Below are 18,351 nucleotides of genomic sequence, written 5' to 3'. Positions count from 1 at the left end.
TAAAATTTGAGTCTATAAAGTTTTCTTAAAAAGAAAACTGATTATACATTTTTAGCCACACAGTAGTTTTCAGTGGGAGACAGAAATGCTTGGCCCTACTCTCACCCCTAGGAATATTTCGAAACTGGTGGGGAGAGGTTTTGGTATCACATGGTCCTGGAATGCTACTAGCATTTGACATCGGGAGCCTGGGATGCTAAATATACCTCAGAGACACCCTAGTAGGGACACACTGAAAACAAGACTTCAGACTAGACACATAAAAAAGTATTAATAATTCCAGGCCGGGCGCGGTGGCTCACGCCTGTAATCCCAGCACCCTGGGAGGCCGAGGCAGGCGGATCACGAGGTCAGGAGATCGAGACCTTCCTGGCTAACATGGTGAAACCCCGTCTCTGCTAAAAATACAAAAATTAGCTGGGCATGGTTGCGGGTGCCTGTAGTCCCAGCTACTTGGGAGACTGAGGCAGGAGAATGGCGTGAACCCAGGAGGCGGAGGTTGCAGTGAGCTGAGATTATGCCACTGCACTCCAGCCTGTGCGACACAGTGAGACTCCATCTCAAAACAAAACAAAACAAAAAGTATTAATAATTCCAAGGTAAAAGCACTACCTGCCTAGACCAAAAATTACAGTTAGGAGAATACAGAATAGAGTTAGTATAGAAAAAAAAAAAATGACACTTAGAGAAACTATGGATTAAATTATGGATTAAATAGAATAAGCATTCATCTCACAATCTTAATATTCTTATTTTTAATAGCAAATCATCTTTAACATAACTAATACAAAGTTATGCATGTATTGCCCATACTTAAACTGTGTAATATGAATTAAAGTGGATTGTTACTTATTACTGATTTTTGTATTTGGTTATTAGCAATATGAAAATATATACTTAATAGTTTATCCAGAAACACTAAAGCCAAACCAAAACAAAAGCAGTGAAATTAGTTAAAACATGATTTTGTCTAGTTTTTCCAAAATCAAAATATACAACACATCAAATTACATATACCTTACCAATGCTCAATTACCAATGCTCAGTAAACATTAATATCTAAAGACTAAAAATCTATAGTGTTTTATCCAATACTGCTGCTAAATATTTTTGGCTTACCTCATAAGGTAGTTTATCAAAATATCCATTATTTGGCCCTTCCCTGAGGACAGCACTGCTAAACTTTTTGTTAAGATTGTCCATTCCACAACCATCCTTTTCTTCATAGGCATCATCATCTATATCATTCATGTCAATAAGTGAAGTCTTGAGAGAAAGCACTGGCTTGTCCTTCACACCATGTAGCACAACTGCATCTAATTCAGTGTAATAATCCAGAAGAGAACTATTTACTTCCAGTCGTATAAGATTTGTGGGAAAATTTATCTGCTTAATACAAGGTTTAAACTGGCGAGCTTGGGAAGCATTCAACTTCGTAGGTCTCTCTGACCAAAGAATCTCCCATCTGCCAAAAAAAGAAACTTCCCTATAATACAGCTTAGAATGAGATCTACTGGTCCCTTAAGGTTATAGCCCCATGCCCAATATGTCACAGTGTGAAACAAAGTCATCAAAATAAACAGAATCCAATATAAGTATTGTTCCCGAGATATAAAGACTTTAAAACACCAAATGCCACAGACCTTATTACATAATTTATTTTTATAAGTCCCCAAACAGTCCTTTTTTTATAGATTTCACATTGGTCAGTTTAAAAACCGGAACATGTAGTTAGAGGTAGCTGAACAACATTCCATTTTACAAGATAAGTAAACTCAAAGTAAGAATAAAACACACGAAGATGAAGCTCTCCTGTGTACATAGCTTAAACCAACCGCAAAAACTAAACTGATCATTTTGCTTCACAAAGGTCTCCTACTTCAGCCTTTCCATTTCTGTCACTAGCCTCATATAAACGCAAAATTTTCATATTATCTTTTTCTCTTTATTTTATCAAATCATGAAGTTTCATCAAATGTTTCAAGAAAGTGTTTCTTATATACGCCCTTCTCCTGAATTTCCATTTTTGCCATCTTTAAGTTATCCTTATATCCTTAGTATCTAGCAAATATCTAAACACATAAAAGGGGAATAACATTCTCCTATTTCTCCAAATGAACTCCTGCTTCCCAGCTAGATTAATCATTATTTTCCATGCAATAAACTTATTTCCACCTTTATGTCTTTGCTCGTGTTATCTTCCTCCCCATGAAATGCCCAACCTACTATTATCTGCCTATCTATTCTTCAAGGCCTAACTTATATTCCATCTCCATATAAGTCTTCTTATAGAACTATTTTCCAAAATTAAAGATTCTTCATAATCATAGTATCATCAGGTACTTAATATACTTATATGTCAGTTAACTATTTCTCTAATATTGTTTCTAATAGAGAAGAGAAAATTAGAAACATTTTAAAAATACTTCAATTATCATCCTTCCTCTATTCTTAATTATTTACTGTGGCTAGTAAAATTTTTTAATAAAGATTTTACATCAAAGAATAAGAATATTTTTAAGTCTCTCAATATACACTACAAACTGCTTTCAAAAAAGCTTATGCCAATAGTACATAAGAATGATCACTGAAAGCATTAAAAATAATCTCTAGTTTGATTGTGAGCCATATCTCCTTATGATGTAATTTGTAATTCACTGATTACTAATAACACTTAATTTTTTTATATACTCATTAATTACATGAGATTTTTTTCCACCAATAAATTGTTCGCTTATTTTCCTGGCCCAATGACCTACTGAGATCTAAGTAAAAACTGATAATGGCAAAGCATAGAGGAAACTGAGAAAAAAAAAAAAAAAGAATTTGAAATTCAAGGAAGAAATCAGAGCCAAAACTATAGAAGCCATCAACATATAGGTACTCCAACTGTTTTAGGCCCAAGAAGGGACCAAGAAAAGCATATAGCCACAATCTTGGAAGAATAGAGAGGGAAGTATGGCAATTTCCACGTCCAGGAATAAAAGCAAGCTCCAGAGGAATTCTAATAAACATATCACGAAGGGAATCAGGAACCACAGAACAGGGAACTTTAACAGTAGGGACTTTTATTGAAGTTTCTAGAATGTTTAAAATCCCATACTTGTTATTTTTGCTGATTCTCTCCTGAAATGTAGGAATAAAATCCATCAAACATAAATAGCCTGTGAGTACTTGTATTCAGAGGCAACAATAAAGTAGCAATGGAGAAATTAGTTACAATCTATAACCAATCTTGCAAGGCAGGGAAAGAGTTCCAAAGAATAGAGCAGGCTGTGGCAGGTTTAATGAGGAAAGAGAAGCAGGTGGGTATCTTCTTCCAGTGACAAGGCAGAAAAATAAACCTGGCTTGCCAACCTGAACCTAAGAAGTGTCCCTAGAGATTAGCTTGTAAAATCAAAGGTTCCTAACAAAGGAATTGATTTGAATAACTCTAATGTAAATATATGCAGTAAAACAGAGCTAGTCATATAGGTGCTGGGGAACAGGAGCTGAAATATCTAAAACAATACTGGTGAGAAAATTCAAATTTTGGTCTTACTCTTTCGTCACTACTGCAAATTGACACCAGACAATGCTGGAGGAACATCTCCAAGAAACAAGGACCCCTCAAGACCCTATGAAATAACCACCTATACTGGTTTACAGCACATGTGAACCAAACCAACCTTTTTGTTTAGTTTCAATGGGGAGTTTTGTGAGGCCTAAGAAAAACACTGAAAATATAATATAGAAATAACGTCTGCCAAGTGCTTAGCAATAAATAAATATGCACACAATACAGGTCTTCATGTATACTTTGAAATGCATTATAATGTAAATCAAATTAAAAAATTATAAATATAAGTATAAAGATATTGATTAGAACATAAATATTCCATTTTAATAATGCATTAATCTACAAAACTCCTCTCTAGCTACCTTGCAGAACATGCAAAATAGACAGGGTTGAGATGATGCTTTAAACTGACTTCCTTAACATTTCTAGCATGTTTAAACTTATTAGGATTAATGTTATTTTAGCATCATTCTTGCTTCTGACTTCTATATAGCATGAAGATTATTTAGTTACACATATATCAGAAGCTGCAAAAATTATACTTAAAGTAGAATATCAGGATCGTACCTGTCTTTAGAAAGATTTAAAAATATGTCTAAATATTAAAAATTTGCAAGTAAATCATTAGTTTTTATATTTTACTTTTATTTTTCTTGATAATCGAAAAAGCAACAAGAAAAAAAAGACAAAAATTATTTCTAGGTCTGTGGACACTTGAATTAATATTAACTATGAGACCAATACAAATAGATTTTCTGCTATCTGCATTAAAGTTTTTGTTTAAAATTCCCCAACAGAGCTAAAATGTATCATTTCAAAGTTAAAAAGAGAAAGGTATCTATCTTACCCAACAAGAGAATATTCAAATTTCTTTTTATTCTGGAAAACTAAAGCCAGAATAATAAAAACTAGTCAGTGACAACAAGAAAACAAACATAAACATATGCACATGTACACAGGGGTACACACACATACACACGCACAAACACACACACATTCTGGAGAAAGCCCAACTCCTTTAATTCTCTAGCCCCAGGGCAGAGTTGATATGATTAAACTCCTTTAGGTCATGGCCTCTGTAATATGTACATTTACATGTTTAGTATTATGCTCATACACTGTATTTATCTACTGGACAAATCTGACAAACTCTAATGTACTCTTTAAGTATTTTAAATCTCGAGTATCACATGTGCAAATTTCAGCCCGGAATGTCTTTGAGACTAGGCTTACAGTCTGCATCTGGAGCATTCAATTCTGGGATGGTAACCAGCACAGCCCATTTAATGTTCTTTCTGTTGATTGTACTGGATGACTACTATGTGTCCAGTGCTCAGAAACAATAAACCATTCTCTCTATGACTGTTGACTTGCTGTTATACCACTGAGAAACATTCTCCAGGGCAACCAGGAAGCAGTGGGTAGATGAGAGGAAGAGAGATGTTTCATTAATGGAAATCAAAGAAAGCAAGTTTTCTAACCTGTATTGAGGTTTGATGCCAGGCACATGAGTACATAAAGCTTCCCTGCAACCAAAATTTATCCTAGCCAGTTAGTATATCTAGTAGCCAGCAAAGAAAGTTATCTTGCCAACCCTGTTCCATTTCACTAGCTGAAAGTAAAGGAATAGTATAGGAAAACAGAAATAAAAGTAAAAAGTATTCTGACAGGTGTATCTATTCACTCCCTGCCTCCCAGACCATTTCTAATTGGAAACTAATAAACTAGCATGTACTTAAAAAAAAAAAAAAATTAACTCGCGAAGAGCTCAGTCAATTCTGAGTTAAATGACAAAATCATGTTTCTGGGCCCACAGAGTCGAAAGGACCAGGTCATGACAAATTTGTGAAATCGTTACTTAACTCAATTTGGTAGCAAATTCTATGAAAGCCTCTTTGTTTCTCCCTGCTTTCTTAATTTCAATATTATATAGTTGGAGTGCTTTGTACACTGAAAAAAAATTCCACATCATTAAATTTCATTCCCAAATAACTTTATTCCAATTGGTTTCTTTAATCTGACCTCTATTTGTCATCTTCCTCTTCCCCTTTTCCTTGTCTCTCTCTTCCAAATGGTAACCCTGAGCTAGCCTACTTTCTGAGTCTTACATAGGCATCCATTAAGATATTATTCACAGGACTAGGGCGCTCTAAAACCTGCAACCTCCACCTTCTGGTTTCAAGCGATTCTCCTGCCTCAGTCTCCCGAATAGCTGGAATTACAGGCGCCCACCACCATGCCTGGCTAATTTTTGTATTTTTAGTAGAGATGGGGTTTCACTATTTTGGCCAGGCTGGTCTCGAACTCCTGACCTTGTGACCCACCCACCTGGGCCTCCCAAAGTGCTGGGATTACAGGCGTGAGCCACTATGCCTGGCCTTTTCCTTTTCCTCTTAATAAGGTATTAAGCAAGAAATGAAAAGACTTTAAGATCTGGTAGAACTGCCTGTAACTTTTCCACTTCATTTACTGAACAAAGAAATGCAATCACATGAAATAGGAAAAGACTGGTTTTAAATTTTAAATGTTCTGGGACTAAAAGTAGTTAATTTCCTGCAAATTCCTGAGCTACTCCAACACACTCTTGTTTGTTAACTTCTAAGGGGGGGATATAAAATTAAAATAATAGGCAGTGCAGCCCAGTGGTTCCCAAACAGTAGTACAAGATGGAGTTTTCCATCACTAAATGTGAGAATGCACATTTAGTATGCACCTATCACACATATATGTTCTTATAAAATTGAAAAAAAATCTTTATTCAAGATTCTAATCATGCTAATTTCTTGGTATAAACTGAGTTGCTTAAGTAATCATTTCACAAATTTGTCATGATCTGGTCCTTTCGACTTTGTTGGCAAAGAAACATGATTTTGTCATTTAACTTGGAATTGACCAAGCTCATCGCTGGTTAATTTTTTTTTAAAACAGATGCATAAACTTTTATGAAATGATGGTGATGATAGATAAAATTGGTATTTTGTCTTTTCACTGTACATTAATTTAGCACAGTAAATAATCCAACAAGTCTATGAGTTCCCTAATGTTTATGATCATTATTGTTACTAGTTTATTGTGACTGACTCCTCCCACTTGAACTCCATTCACCTGCACACCCCCCATCTCATCAGTTCTATGTGCCACCCTGCAGATAGGCTTGCTTTGCTCCTAAGGGTTTACACCTACAACCTTCTTCACAAAACTACCTTGGGCTTCATCTAGGGAATGACATGTGCCTGGAAGACTGACAGTCCCCATTCCCACCCTTCCAGCCCATGGTCGAAGTCTGGTTGGTGCAGGAGTACGAAAGCCCAGCTCTCTAGCAACTTTGCCTCCCAGCAGACTGGGACTTCACATGATATTGCATCCTTGCTTGACTTTTTCCCATCGTGCTTCCTCTACTCCCTTACTAGCTTCTCCCACAGTTTTTGCATAATAAATTGCACAGGAATAGTCGCCTCAAGATATTCTTCTGGGAAGCTGGATCCAAAATTCTATAAAATCCAAAAGTCTAGAAACCACTAGTTTAAATTTTAGGAATGTCACTCCCATGTCTGCATTTGCCAATAGCTTATTCTCTGCATTCTTGGACTTTTCTCACTTCTTCAAACACCATGATCTTAGCTCACGATCTCACCTTCAAATGTGCTGTCGTTTCTCCTCCTTTCCTATCCACCCTGGGGCCTCACTCAACCCTCAGGTTGCAGGTAAGTCACTTCCCCAGGGAAGCCTTCTCTGAGCCCATAGATTAGGTTCTCCCCTCTGCCAATACATGTTCTACATGGTCCTCTTCTAGGCTGGCCTGTAAGCTCAAAAAAGAGCCATCTCTGTCTGACTCTCTACTTGGTTCCTAGCAGTAAACTAGCAGAGAGGGTGTTCAATAAATGTTTCTGATTGTATAAAAAAATTCACCCAAATGTTAACAGTTACTGAATTTGGGCAGAAGAATTACAGATTTTTTTCATATATATTTTCCTTTTTTTTGTATTTTCTAGCTTCTTTTTAAACAATGAAACAGCTATTGATTTCATAATCAGTAAAATTTAAAAAGGCTTTTCATATACCTTAATAATATATTGGTCACCTTTTTTTCTCTTAAAATGTAATGATATTTTCAGTAGACTAAAGCTGAAAATCAGTAAAGAAAATCAGAGATACACGTATAAATAAAGTTTTAACTTTAATCACAATCACACACCAATAACTCTCAGTAACCCAAGAGCATGATTTATACTTAAAATTAGTTATACAGCTGTTAAGTTTTACACTGGAGAAAACACATTACATGTTCCATTGATCTCGTCCCTAAATCTTTTCAGATTCTTGGAAAAAAGTGGATAAGTTTGTAAGAAGAATGACAGAGTCCTAATAAAACAATTCTCATGTAAGAAAAGATCCTGCCATGCACGGTGGCTCATGTCTGTAATCCCAGCATTTTGGGAGGCCGAGGCGGGCGGATCACCTGTGGTCAAGAGTTTGAGATCAGCCTGCCCAACATGGTGAAACCCCATCTCTACTAAAACTATAAAAATTAGCCAGGCATGGTGGCATGTACCTGTAATCCCAGCTACTCAAGCGGCTGAGGCAGGAGAATCTCGTGAACCCAGGAGCCAGAGGTTGCAGTGAGCCGAGACCATGCCACTATACTCTAGCCTGGGCGACAGAGAGAGAGACCCTGTCTCAAAACAAAACAAAACAAAAGATCCTATCCCAGTAATACTTTTTTTTTCTTCTTAAGGAGAAAAAAAAATCTGATTTTAATTAAAGTATACTGGCTTTCTGAGATTAAAAAATGACTAATAACATTATTTGCAATGAATTATTAGGTAGTTCTGGGGGAAAAAAAGTAAAGATTATACCAGCAATCTTCAAGTTGAGCTGTACCCTGTATGCTTTCTGGCAGGCCCTGGAAGTGTTCCCTTAGAGATGAGGGGACAGAGACATCAGAGGAGCAGCATGTTACAGAGGTAGCAGCTGACCCCTGCCCACCTCCTCCTGCACTGGCAGCTGGCCATCCTACAGCTGAACAGGCGCCCTGATCTGCTCTCAGGCTAGAATAAGCTCCTGAGAGCAGGGATTTTTATTTACTTTGTTCATTGCTCACTGACACATCTCTAATACCTAGAACAACACCTAGCACATGGTAGACACTAAAATATTTAATGAATGAGTGATTTAATAAAGTGATATAAAGTCCTAGGAACTGCTAAGATTCATAAGTAATAGAAAAAATCAGCAAATAATATGATCAGATAGTTAAAGGAAAAAGAAATATAAATGGTTTTTAAACATATGAAAAGATTTCAACCTCAGAGATAATAAAAGAATTTTAACAGTTAACATGAGATAACATTTTTCACCTATTAAATTGCAAAAATATTGAAATTTATTAACATACTCCGTAGGCGAGGCTTTGGCAAAACACTCATGTACATGCCCTGCTAGTGGGAATATAAATAGTACAGACACTTTGGAGAGGAATTTGGCATTATATATCAAAATTACAACTGTTAAAAATTAAAATTAAATGTAATTAAAAATAAATTGTTAAAATGCAAAAACAAATGCTAAACATTACAAAATTATCAAATTATCCTTGGTTGAGTAACCTTCTTCTGGGAAATTTATCCCACAGATATACTTGCACACATGTGAAGTGACTTATGATAAGGTAATTCCCTGCATTAATGTTTATAACAGCAAAAGACTAGAAACAACTAAGTGCCCATCAATGGGGGACTAGTTAATAAGTTGGGGTTCATACACACTATGCATTACTTGCAACTGCAGGAAAGAATGAGGAAGCTCTCTTTGTACTTACATGAAAAGAACCAATATATACTACTGTGTGAAACAAACAAGGTACAGTACAATGTGATAAATATGCTTACTTTTATGCATAAAAAAATAAAATTATATTTGTATTTGCTTGTATCTGCACAAAGAAATTCTGGAAAGATACAAAATGAGTGATAAAAGTGGTTTATTTGAGGGCAGAATGGGTCCTAGGCACATGGAGAACAGGGTACGTGCAAGACTGCATTATATTAATATTTTTTTTAATTAGGAGGTTGAATGACAAAAATGAGAGCCAAGGAGCTGCTATGTGCAAAATAGGCTTATAGGGAGAATGCATGAATTACTTAAAGCAACATTGATTTTTAAATGAATATGCTTGTTGCAAAAACACTCAACTAACATTAAACCAAATCCCCTAAGGACCTCCTCTTAAGTATCACTCACAGGCCTATTGTGAGTTGTTGAAAAGATTTAAAAGTAATAACATGATGCCTGTTTGAAAATATTTTCAAAGTCATATTTCATACTAACGTCTCAGAATGGTCCCTATGAGTTCAAATTGTGTTTTTTGGTTTTGGTAAATTTTATGAGATGCAAATAGCATAAGCCATGAATATTATAGTGTGAGGTACTAAAGGTATAAAGCCTGCATTAAATCTTTATATGAGTGATCTCTCTTCCCCATCAGAAAACTAAGGAATATTTTCAAAATCAAATTCATGTAAATCACTATAAAGAATGCTTGCAATAAAAAAGATATCCAATATTAAAACAACCAAAACCTTTCTACCATATAACTTAGATCATTAAAAAATCAGTCTTACCTTATTTCAGTTGGTGGATTTGGGGAATAAGGATTTGCAGAACAAGCGAGAATTCTGATGACTGCTCCAGGATGATAGGTTTCTAGAACATGAACAGCTGTAGGATACACCTGTTGTTCAAAAGTAAGTTCCACATAGTCCTGGCTCTGAAAATTAGGTGGTGTCCTCTTGAATGGCAAGGAAGCACTAGGACACTGATCCCACCATGTCCCATAAGTTCGAAACACAGCTGTCTGAGTAAAGTCACCAGAACTTGGGAATACATTTGGTACGCCAGCCAAATTCCTCATAGTATAGGACATACTATTCTCACTTCCATAATGGGAACTGAAATCCACTACTTCTTTGGCATACTGGACTACCTCCGCATTGAGAGGGGAAGTCCGGCTGTTTGATTCTATAGTTCTATGGCTGTTCATCATCTCTCCTCTTGTAGCTGTCCTGGCTCGGCGCCGAAGGCATATATAATAAAACATAGTCAGAACTGTTAACATGGGAAAGACCGGTGACATCTAGATGTGAATTATGAAGCTTCAAAAGGTCAGGTGTCCTCAGTAAGACGCATGAACTCTTTGAAGGATGTTCTAAAAAAATGAATGGTTTGGTGAAGTAAAATAATTTAAATAAGCCGAAAAATGCATGGATAAGGTAACAAACAGGCTCTACCCTCAATGTAATTTCCCAGAATGAAACTAAAAAAACAAGTTTTAAAATACAAATGTGAAGTCATTTTCTAATGTATTTTTAAGAAACCTAAATATTGTTATGTATACAATATAGGAAGCAAAACTATATTATAAGGCAATGGAAGATATATAATCCAAAAAGCCGTATTTTATACAAAATTATAGCCATCACTCAAGAAATACTAAGTCTTTGAATCTGAAATTAAAATTATTTAAATTACATGGTGAACAACTAAAATGCTGCTGTAAATTCAAAAGAATCTTAGGCACTGCTGTAATTTTACATGTTAACAAATAATTCCCTACTGTTAATTATTACTCTCTTCCAAACATACTAAATTCAGATTTCACATTATGGGAATATAGTTTTTTTGGTGCTGACAGTTAATCCAGATGAACTAAATTAACTGCCGTACACATCACAGATCACCAGACAGTGTTTAATTTATAACTCTTAGCATTATTTGTTAGGGCAGTCCACGACTGGCTGGCATCTGGTTTGTTGCCAGCTACTCTTAGAAATCACTCACCTCGGATAGAATGGCCACAGGATACACATGGGAAATGCAAAAGTTGGCATTCATCCATGTACCCTGAAATTTTCATACTGACTTCAGGTACAAATGCTGACATGTGACATTCTTTTACCTGTAAGACAAGAGTTTTGGAAAATATTTTTATGTCCAAGTCTCAAAGTCAAAATATCCAAAAATATGATTATAAGTAAACAGCCAGTTATTCAACCTTTCAAATCAAACAGGCCACATATTTCTATTTTGTACACAATTTTAAATACCGTAAAATAATGTATTTTTTAAATGTTATGCTAGAATATAATAAAGATTTAATAATGAACACTATCTATAGAGAGGTTGCAAACTCACAGCTTTTGTTTCAAACTATGTTTGCATACACATTTTACCGAGGCCAAACAGTGTTTTTTAAAAATTTGATCTAGTTTGTAACCTTCAACAATCAATAAGACCCCAAGAGGCACGAGCTCTCTCAGTGGCCACTCTTGTTCCCAGCCAGCTCCACTCATTTACAACATAGGCTGGGGCCCATCCTCATTGAGCAGGTAAACTTTTGTTGACAAAAACAAGGAACTATGAAACAAACTTATTTTTGTACCTGTAAAGTCCTGAGTTTAACTTCTAAGAAAGGAGATGTACCAACTTTTCTTTTTTTTTTTTTTTTTTTTTTTTTTTTTTTTTTTTTTGAGTCAGAGTCTTGCTCTTGTCGCCCAGGCTGGAGTGCTGTGGCACAATCTCGGCTCACTGCAACCTCTGCCTCCTGGTTTCAAGCGATTTTCATGACTCAGCCTCCCGAGTAGCTAGGACTACAGGCATACGATACCACGTCCAGCTAATTTTTTGTGTTTTTAGTAAACACGGGGTTTCAACACGTTGGCAAGGCTGATTTGAACTCCTGACCTCATGTGATCCGCCTGCCTCGGCCTCCCAAAGTTCTGGGATTACAGGCATGAGCCACCACGCCCGGTCCCAACTTTTCTTTAATAGAGTGACGTACTAGTCTTCCAAAACTTTAGCACTAAGATTATAAAACATTATTTGCACTAAGTGTCCCTTCCACTCAAAAACCTCCAATGCCTTTTTCTTACCTATAAGATATAATCTAAATTCTTTGGTTTGGTATTTTAAGGCTCTCTTCAAGCTGGACCAATCTCTTCTTGTCTAACCCAGCAAACCCAATCAAGTTCTAACCAAGCTTCGTATTTTACGTTAAGTCTCGCTTCCTCTATCATTTCTTTTCTAACCACTTTTTTCCACATCAGTAGCCTTACTTTCTGACACCTACTGGCACTGCATTTCTATAAGACATATACACCTTAGTTCCTCTAGGGTTTATATTAGGAGTAAGTCTCTTGAAGGAGGGAATCTAGCCAAAGATCTTTATTTCTCAAAGTACACAGTACATAATAGGCACAAAATGTTTGACATGTTGATAGAAAGGTGATGAGCAAACTAAAAAATTGTAAAAATCCAAATAATTTTAAATTGTATAACAGCATCCCTTTGCGTCTCATTCCCAGACAGATCCAAACACACTGAAATGCTTAAAAATATAAGCACTGAAACGCTACTTAAAGAACTGAACTTGAAATAAGTGCAGAGAATCCACAGTTATAAGAAACTAAGAAGAAAGTCAGCTGGGCATGGTGGCTCACACCTGTAATCCCAGCACTTTGAGAGGCCGAGGCAGGTGGATCACCTTAGGTCGGGAGTTTGAGACCAGCCTGATGAAAATGGAGAAACCCCATCTCTACTGAAAATACAAAATTAGCCGGGCATGGTGGCACATGCCTGTAATTCCAGCTCCTCAGGGGGGTAAGGCAGGAGAACTGCTTGAACCCGGGCGGTGGAGGTTGCAGTGAGCCAAGATCGCGCCATTGCACTCCAGCCTAGACAACAACAGCAAAACTCTGTCTCAAAAAAAAAAGTCAATGAGCAGAAAAAAGAAAGTCAAGGAGCAGAGGTGAGGGGCTCAAGCTAATATGACTCATGGAACCAGTTACAGGCCAAAATGGTTACAAGGGGGCTCCCTAACACCCAATGAGAGACGTTATTTCAAGACACCGGTCACAGTTGGAAGGACCTTCATAAAGCCAAAACTCTGAAAGGATCACCCTATCCATGAAACCGGGACTATAAAAAGTTAGCTCACTGGCGAGGAAGCCCAAGTAGGCATGATATCAACTAAGGCAATGGGGGGAAAGTCACCAGAGGAAATCAGAACCATATTAGGCATGAACCACACATAGAGTGTGGGACTAAATTCACACAACCTTCATGGTTTAGAATCCCACCCTATCCTCATGCCAAAAACTGAAAAAAGAAAAGTAGTCCTGAACTGGTGAAACTTTAGGACCTGGTAAGAGCAAATGTGAAAACTCTTTGCAGGAATGCTTCCAAAGCACAGAACAGACTAAACCTTTACTAATGATGCATCACAGTAATAAGTTACAGACCAGAATAGAAAATGAACCATGACGAGAGACAGTCAGTGGACTCACCAAATAGAGGGATTTACAGCACAAGAACAAGAAATAACGGAATAACCAGAATAAGACTTTTTCCAAAGAAGGGCAACAAAGCATATATTAAAATAAATAGGCTGGGCATGATAGCTCATGCCTGTAATCCCAACACTTTGGTAGGCTGAGGTGGGAGAATCACTTGAGCCCAGCGGGGCGGAAGTTGCAGTGAGCCAGAATTGCACCACTGCACTCCAGCCTGGGTGACAAAGCCAGACCCTGTCTCAAACAAACAAACAAACAAACAAATAAATAAGGTGTTTCTGTAGCATACACTTATTGGATGTATTCATGAGTCAATGAACCAGATTCACCTCAGGACATATTATACCAAATACTGAAGTATGTCATGTTAAAATTGGGGGAAGAAATAACTACCTGTTATATTACTTCTTTATTCAAACATTTCACCTACCACGAGTATAAATCTGTCAAATTAAAAAAATATATATTTAAGGCTGAGGCTGGAGGATCACTTGAGCCCAGAAGTTAAAGGCTGTAGTGAGTCATGATCGTATCACTGCACTTCAGCCTGAGCCACAGAGCAAGACCCTGTCTCAAAAACAAACAAACAGACAATTTTTCACAACTCAAGTCTCAATCCTTAACACAAAAATCTGAAATGGCACAAATCTTTCTTTTACCATATACACTTTATTTCAAAATAGGGCTGCAGATAAATTAAGAATCATTTTTCAAAGAAGTTACTTGAGTCTCCTCTTTTCAAAAAGAAACAGAATTAACAAATAAGTTAAAATGCAAAAATAAAATTTAGGAAATAAAGAACAACGTATAACACATATTCAAACCAATTGACAAATCAGCTAATTTGGAAGACTATGGATGTGTTATTCCTGGACACCATCAAAGGAAGGACAGAAAACCATCTGCCACAGTGGATGAATAAGTTGACTGCTTAATCTTTGGACATCATGTCTCACTCTACGGTCTATAAATTGCTTCAACTAAGCTCCTCCCACTTTCTTTATAAAACTGTGTTTATCAAAAAGTAAAACAGTTTTTTAAAACCAAAGAAATACCTGCAAAATAAGATATCATCATTCATGTGAATTTTCACAAGCATTTTTGGCAAAAAGATTTTAGACAAATTGTGAAAGTCATATTCTGTTTGACATACCAAGCCACAAACTTTGAAACTGTTTCCCAGCTTTTACCATTGTAGATTATAAGATAATATCAAAAGCAGCAAGACTGTCATATGGGCAGTATTATATTTAAGCTGTGTTAAAGTTAAGCAAAATTTTGCATTGAGGCAACATATGTAAAAGTGAGTTATAAACTGTAAATATATGTGTTATATGTTCAAACTTCTTCAATATAGAAATGTAAAATGGATGCTTTAGTTTTTTCCAACTATGGATAAAAATAATATTTAATGCTAATTTTTTCAGGAAATAAAGTTAAAAATGGCAAAAGAAATTTTTAAAGGAAGGAAATGCAGTGTATGATACACTGAAAAAGCAAATATATTTATTCTTTTTCCAGCAGTGCTATTCGGAAAATGTTATAGAAGTTAAAACCTGTTTTTGAAAATAAGCAAGGCATAGAAATAAAAAAGACAAATGTACAAACCCATTGCTAACGTCCTTCATTGATTCTAAACTCCTTTCCAATCTACTAAGATGACACATAAAAGTGTTTTAGGGGTGGGGAAGAACATATGGAGAAGAAAGGATAGCTCTCTCTACTTTTCCCTGGGAAATGAAGCTGAAAAAGGGAATGAAGCCATTGTCTCAGGACTCATGTGGGGAGCAACGACCAATGCAGAAGTCCAAATTGTCCAGGTGCTGTCTGGACTTCTGCCAAGGCATGGAGGCAATTTGTGGTAACCAATGAATATCCCAGTGGGCAATGAACCAAGTGTAAAAGATACAATAACTCTATTTTATGAGGAGAATGGGATTCAAAGATAAAATTATTTTTCCCACCTGGTGCAAATAAATAAATATTAGTCAGGAACACTTTAATTTGTCCAAAAGAGTGATTATAAAATGGACCTTCCGGGAGACATTCTCTTTTCTTGTTCATTCAAAAAGCTATTTTAATTTTAAAGACTCACAACATATAAAAATATTATTTTCCATTTAGAATAAGTCAGAATTAGGATGATCTTCATTTCATTTGTTGCTTAATTCAATCACTGATAAACAATGACTATAAGTGAGAAATTCTCTACACTGAACATTTATACTAGCACAATCAAGGAATACCAAAACAACAGCCATTTTAACTTGTATCATGAGACTTTCGTACTCCTTGGGAAACAACTTGCTTTTATACGACATGATTTTTTTATAATACAACTTAGGTTTCAACCACATCTTCCATATTATAAAATGCTTAACAAAGTTAAATAACACAATTACAGAGAAAGCAGTAACAGTGGAAAAGAGAAATTAAGAGGTATAGACAAGGGAGAACATATGTTTACTACTGAGATTTGAAGTGAGATGGGGAATCGATGAGGCGGAGAGAAGCAGGATGGCAGGAGCTGCCGAGAAGTCGGCTTGTACTTCGAAGGGAAAAGGAGGAAGGAAAAGGACTGTTAATAAAATAACAAAGGGAGTGATCAGAATGAACTAGAGCCAGGATAGTGTAAAGGCTAGGTTCACAGTGAGATGAAAGAACCTGAAAACAACTTTAAAACTGAAAAGAGGATTCTCAACATATACTAAAGTGAAAAAACATGGAAAAAGACAAAAACGACAGGCAATAAGGCACAGGCATACATAGAAGGCAAATTGTAACAATATTTACTTGCAAAAGAGCCCAGAGAGACATGTCAATGAAGTCATAGGGAAAAAAAAAAAAGAGTAAGTTTAGACAGCTTTGCTACATAGTACCAAAATGTAATTAGAATGCTCAATGTGGTAATGACTCAAGAAAAAAGACCGACCCTTAAATGATTATTATTTCTGAATCCTGCTGAAACCGATCAAGACACACTATTTTGAGGAAGGACTTTTCTGCTTGAATCTAGAAATCAAAACATAGGAGAATGAAAGAAAGCATTAATGGAAAAAGAGGGGAATGATACGTGAATTTGATGCAGCATCTGAAATTTCTATCAGTTCTCTAGCTTTATACCAACTTGTGCTTTATACCAACTATAGCCAACTATAGCCCCTTTATACCAACTATAGCCCCCTCTAGCTTTATACCAACTTGTGCTCTTTTGCCCCCTCTTGCCTCTGGTAACTTCTCAGTCTCCTCCCAGGTTTTCTTCTTCCTAATTCTTCTCATATACACAGAGGTACCATTAAAGGAAGGCTGTCTTTTTGATAACATGATATACAAGAACATTCAATCTAACTTTGAGCCCGCCCTCCCCTTCCCTTTCATGTCCACACCCACCACCCTTGCTGTAGATCCATCAGAACCTCCACCATGCCCTCAGCAGCACTCCTGCTTTCATGCCTCAGCATCCTGAAATCTTCAACTGAGGCTGGATGGCTCTGGAATGCCCACTCTCTTCCACTGCTTGGCACTCTCTTACTCAACCTTCAAGGTCAGGTTCATACTTTATCTACCATGCACCTTTCCTCTGCTCTTCTATGTTCATATTATTTGCTATTCCTTACATGCTGAAATGTTTCTCTACCTGAATAGACTATGAATCCCTCAAGTTTGGAGAACATGCCTTAATTATAACTATACCCTTAAGGCCTAGCACATGCCAATATATGCTCAATAAACATGTGTTGTTTTACGGAGATTGGAAGAGTAGACGGCATAAAATAATTAAAATAAATCAGTTTAAAATAAACACAGAAATGAAACCAGCGATTCTTCATGATAAGGCACATGTAAACCAAAAAATGATGCAAGAAATGTTCCATATCTTGATACAGAGAAAAAGAGAGAGGAAATGGGTAATAAAAACTGAAACGCAACAGGTAAGAATCAAATGTATGAACTTCTTTGAAGCCATCCAAGAAGGAATAGTACATATATTGAAATTTTACTGTTCAAAGAGAATGAAAAAAGTAGCAACTTCTGTTAGTACAAAAGCAGCTTCTGAATACATAAGAGTCTTGATTCTGGTCACAAAGAAACTCTGATTGAAATTAAAGAAAGATTCATGAAAGAGATGATTAGAGAGGTAAAAGAAAGCTACTTCCTCAAATACAACGATGTTTTTGCACTCCAAATCTATGTTAAAGTGGTAGGTTGATTATGGAGAACTGGAAAAACTATGGCCGAAACAGAATTTCTTAAAGAGATAACCTACGAGTTAAGACAAAAGAGACGAAAAATCGCTTGAACCCGGGAGGCAGAAGTTGCAGTGAGCAAAGATCGCACCACTGCACTCCAGCCTGGGCGACAGAGCGAGACTCTGTCTCAAAAAAAAAAAAAAAAAAAAAGAGAGAGAGAGAGAGAGAGAGAAGAGACAGGCTGTAATATAAGAGC

At 36.4% G+C, this 18,351-nt stretch overlaps 1 protein-coding gene across 10 annotated transcripts in view; it reads right to left on the bottom strand.

Annotated features, from left to right (window-relative positions):
* Positions 1-18,351, bottom strand: part of FBXL4 (F-box and leucine rich repeat protein 4) — a 74,940-nt gene that overhangs the window by 36,852 nt on the left and 19,737 nt on the right. For 5 of the 10 annotated variants that reach the window (XM_005552301.4, XM_074037419.1, XM_005552303.4 and 2 more), the window contains 3 exons: positions 11,396-11,513; positions 10,180-10,763; positions 1,120-1,465 (listed from right to left, as the gene is read on the bottom strand). In XM_005552301.4, coding sequence (XP_005552358.2) covers positions 1,120-1,465; positions 10,180-10,691 — 858 coding nt within the window. In that variant the 5' untranslated portion in view covers positions 10,692-10,763; positions 11,396-11,513. Of the gene's footprint in view, positions 1-1,119; positions 1,466-10,179; positions 10,764-11,395; positions 11,514-16,837; positions 16,918-18,351 lie in introns of all 10 variants that reach the window. The other 5 variants (XM_005552302.4, XM_074037420.1, XM_074037423.1 and 2 more) reach the window with 3 other exon arrangements.

This window comes from Macaca fascicularis, chromosome 4 (genome assembly GCF_037993035.2).
Source record: "Macaca fascicularis isolate 582-1 chromosome 4, T2T-MFA8v1.1".
Lineage (NCBI taxonomy): Eukaryota > Metazoa > Chordata > Mammalia > Primates > Cercopithecidae > Macaca > Macaca fascicularis.
The sequence above is the reverse complement of the archived record's forward strand: the minus strand, read 5'-3'. Positions and strand labels throughout refer to the sequence as shown.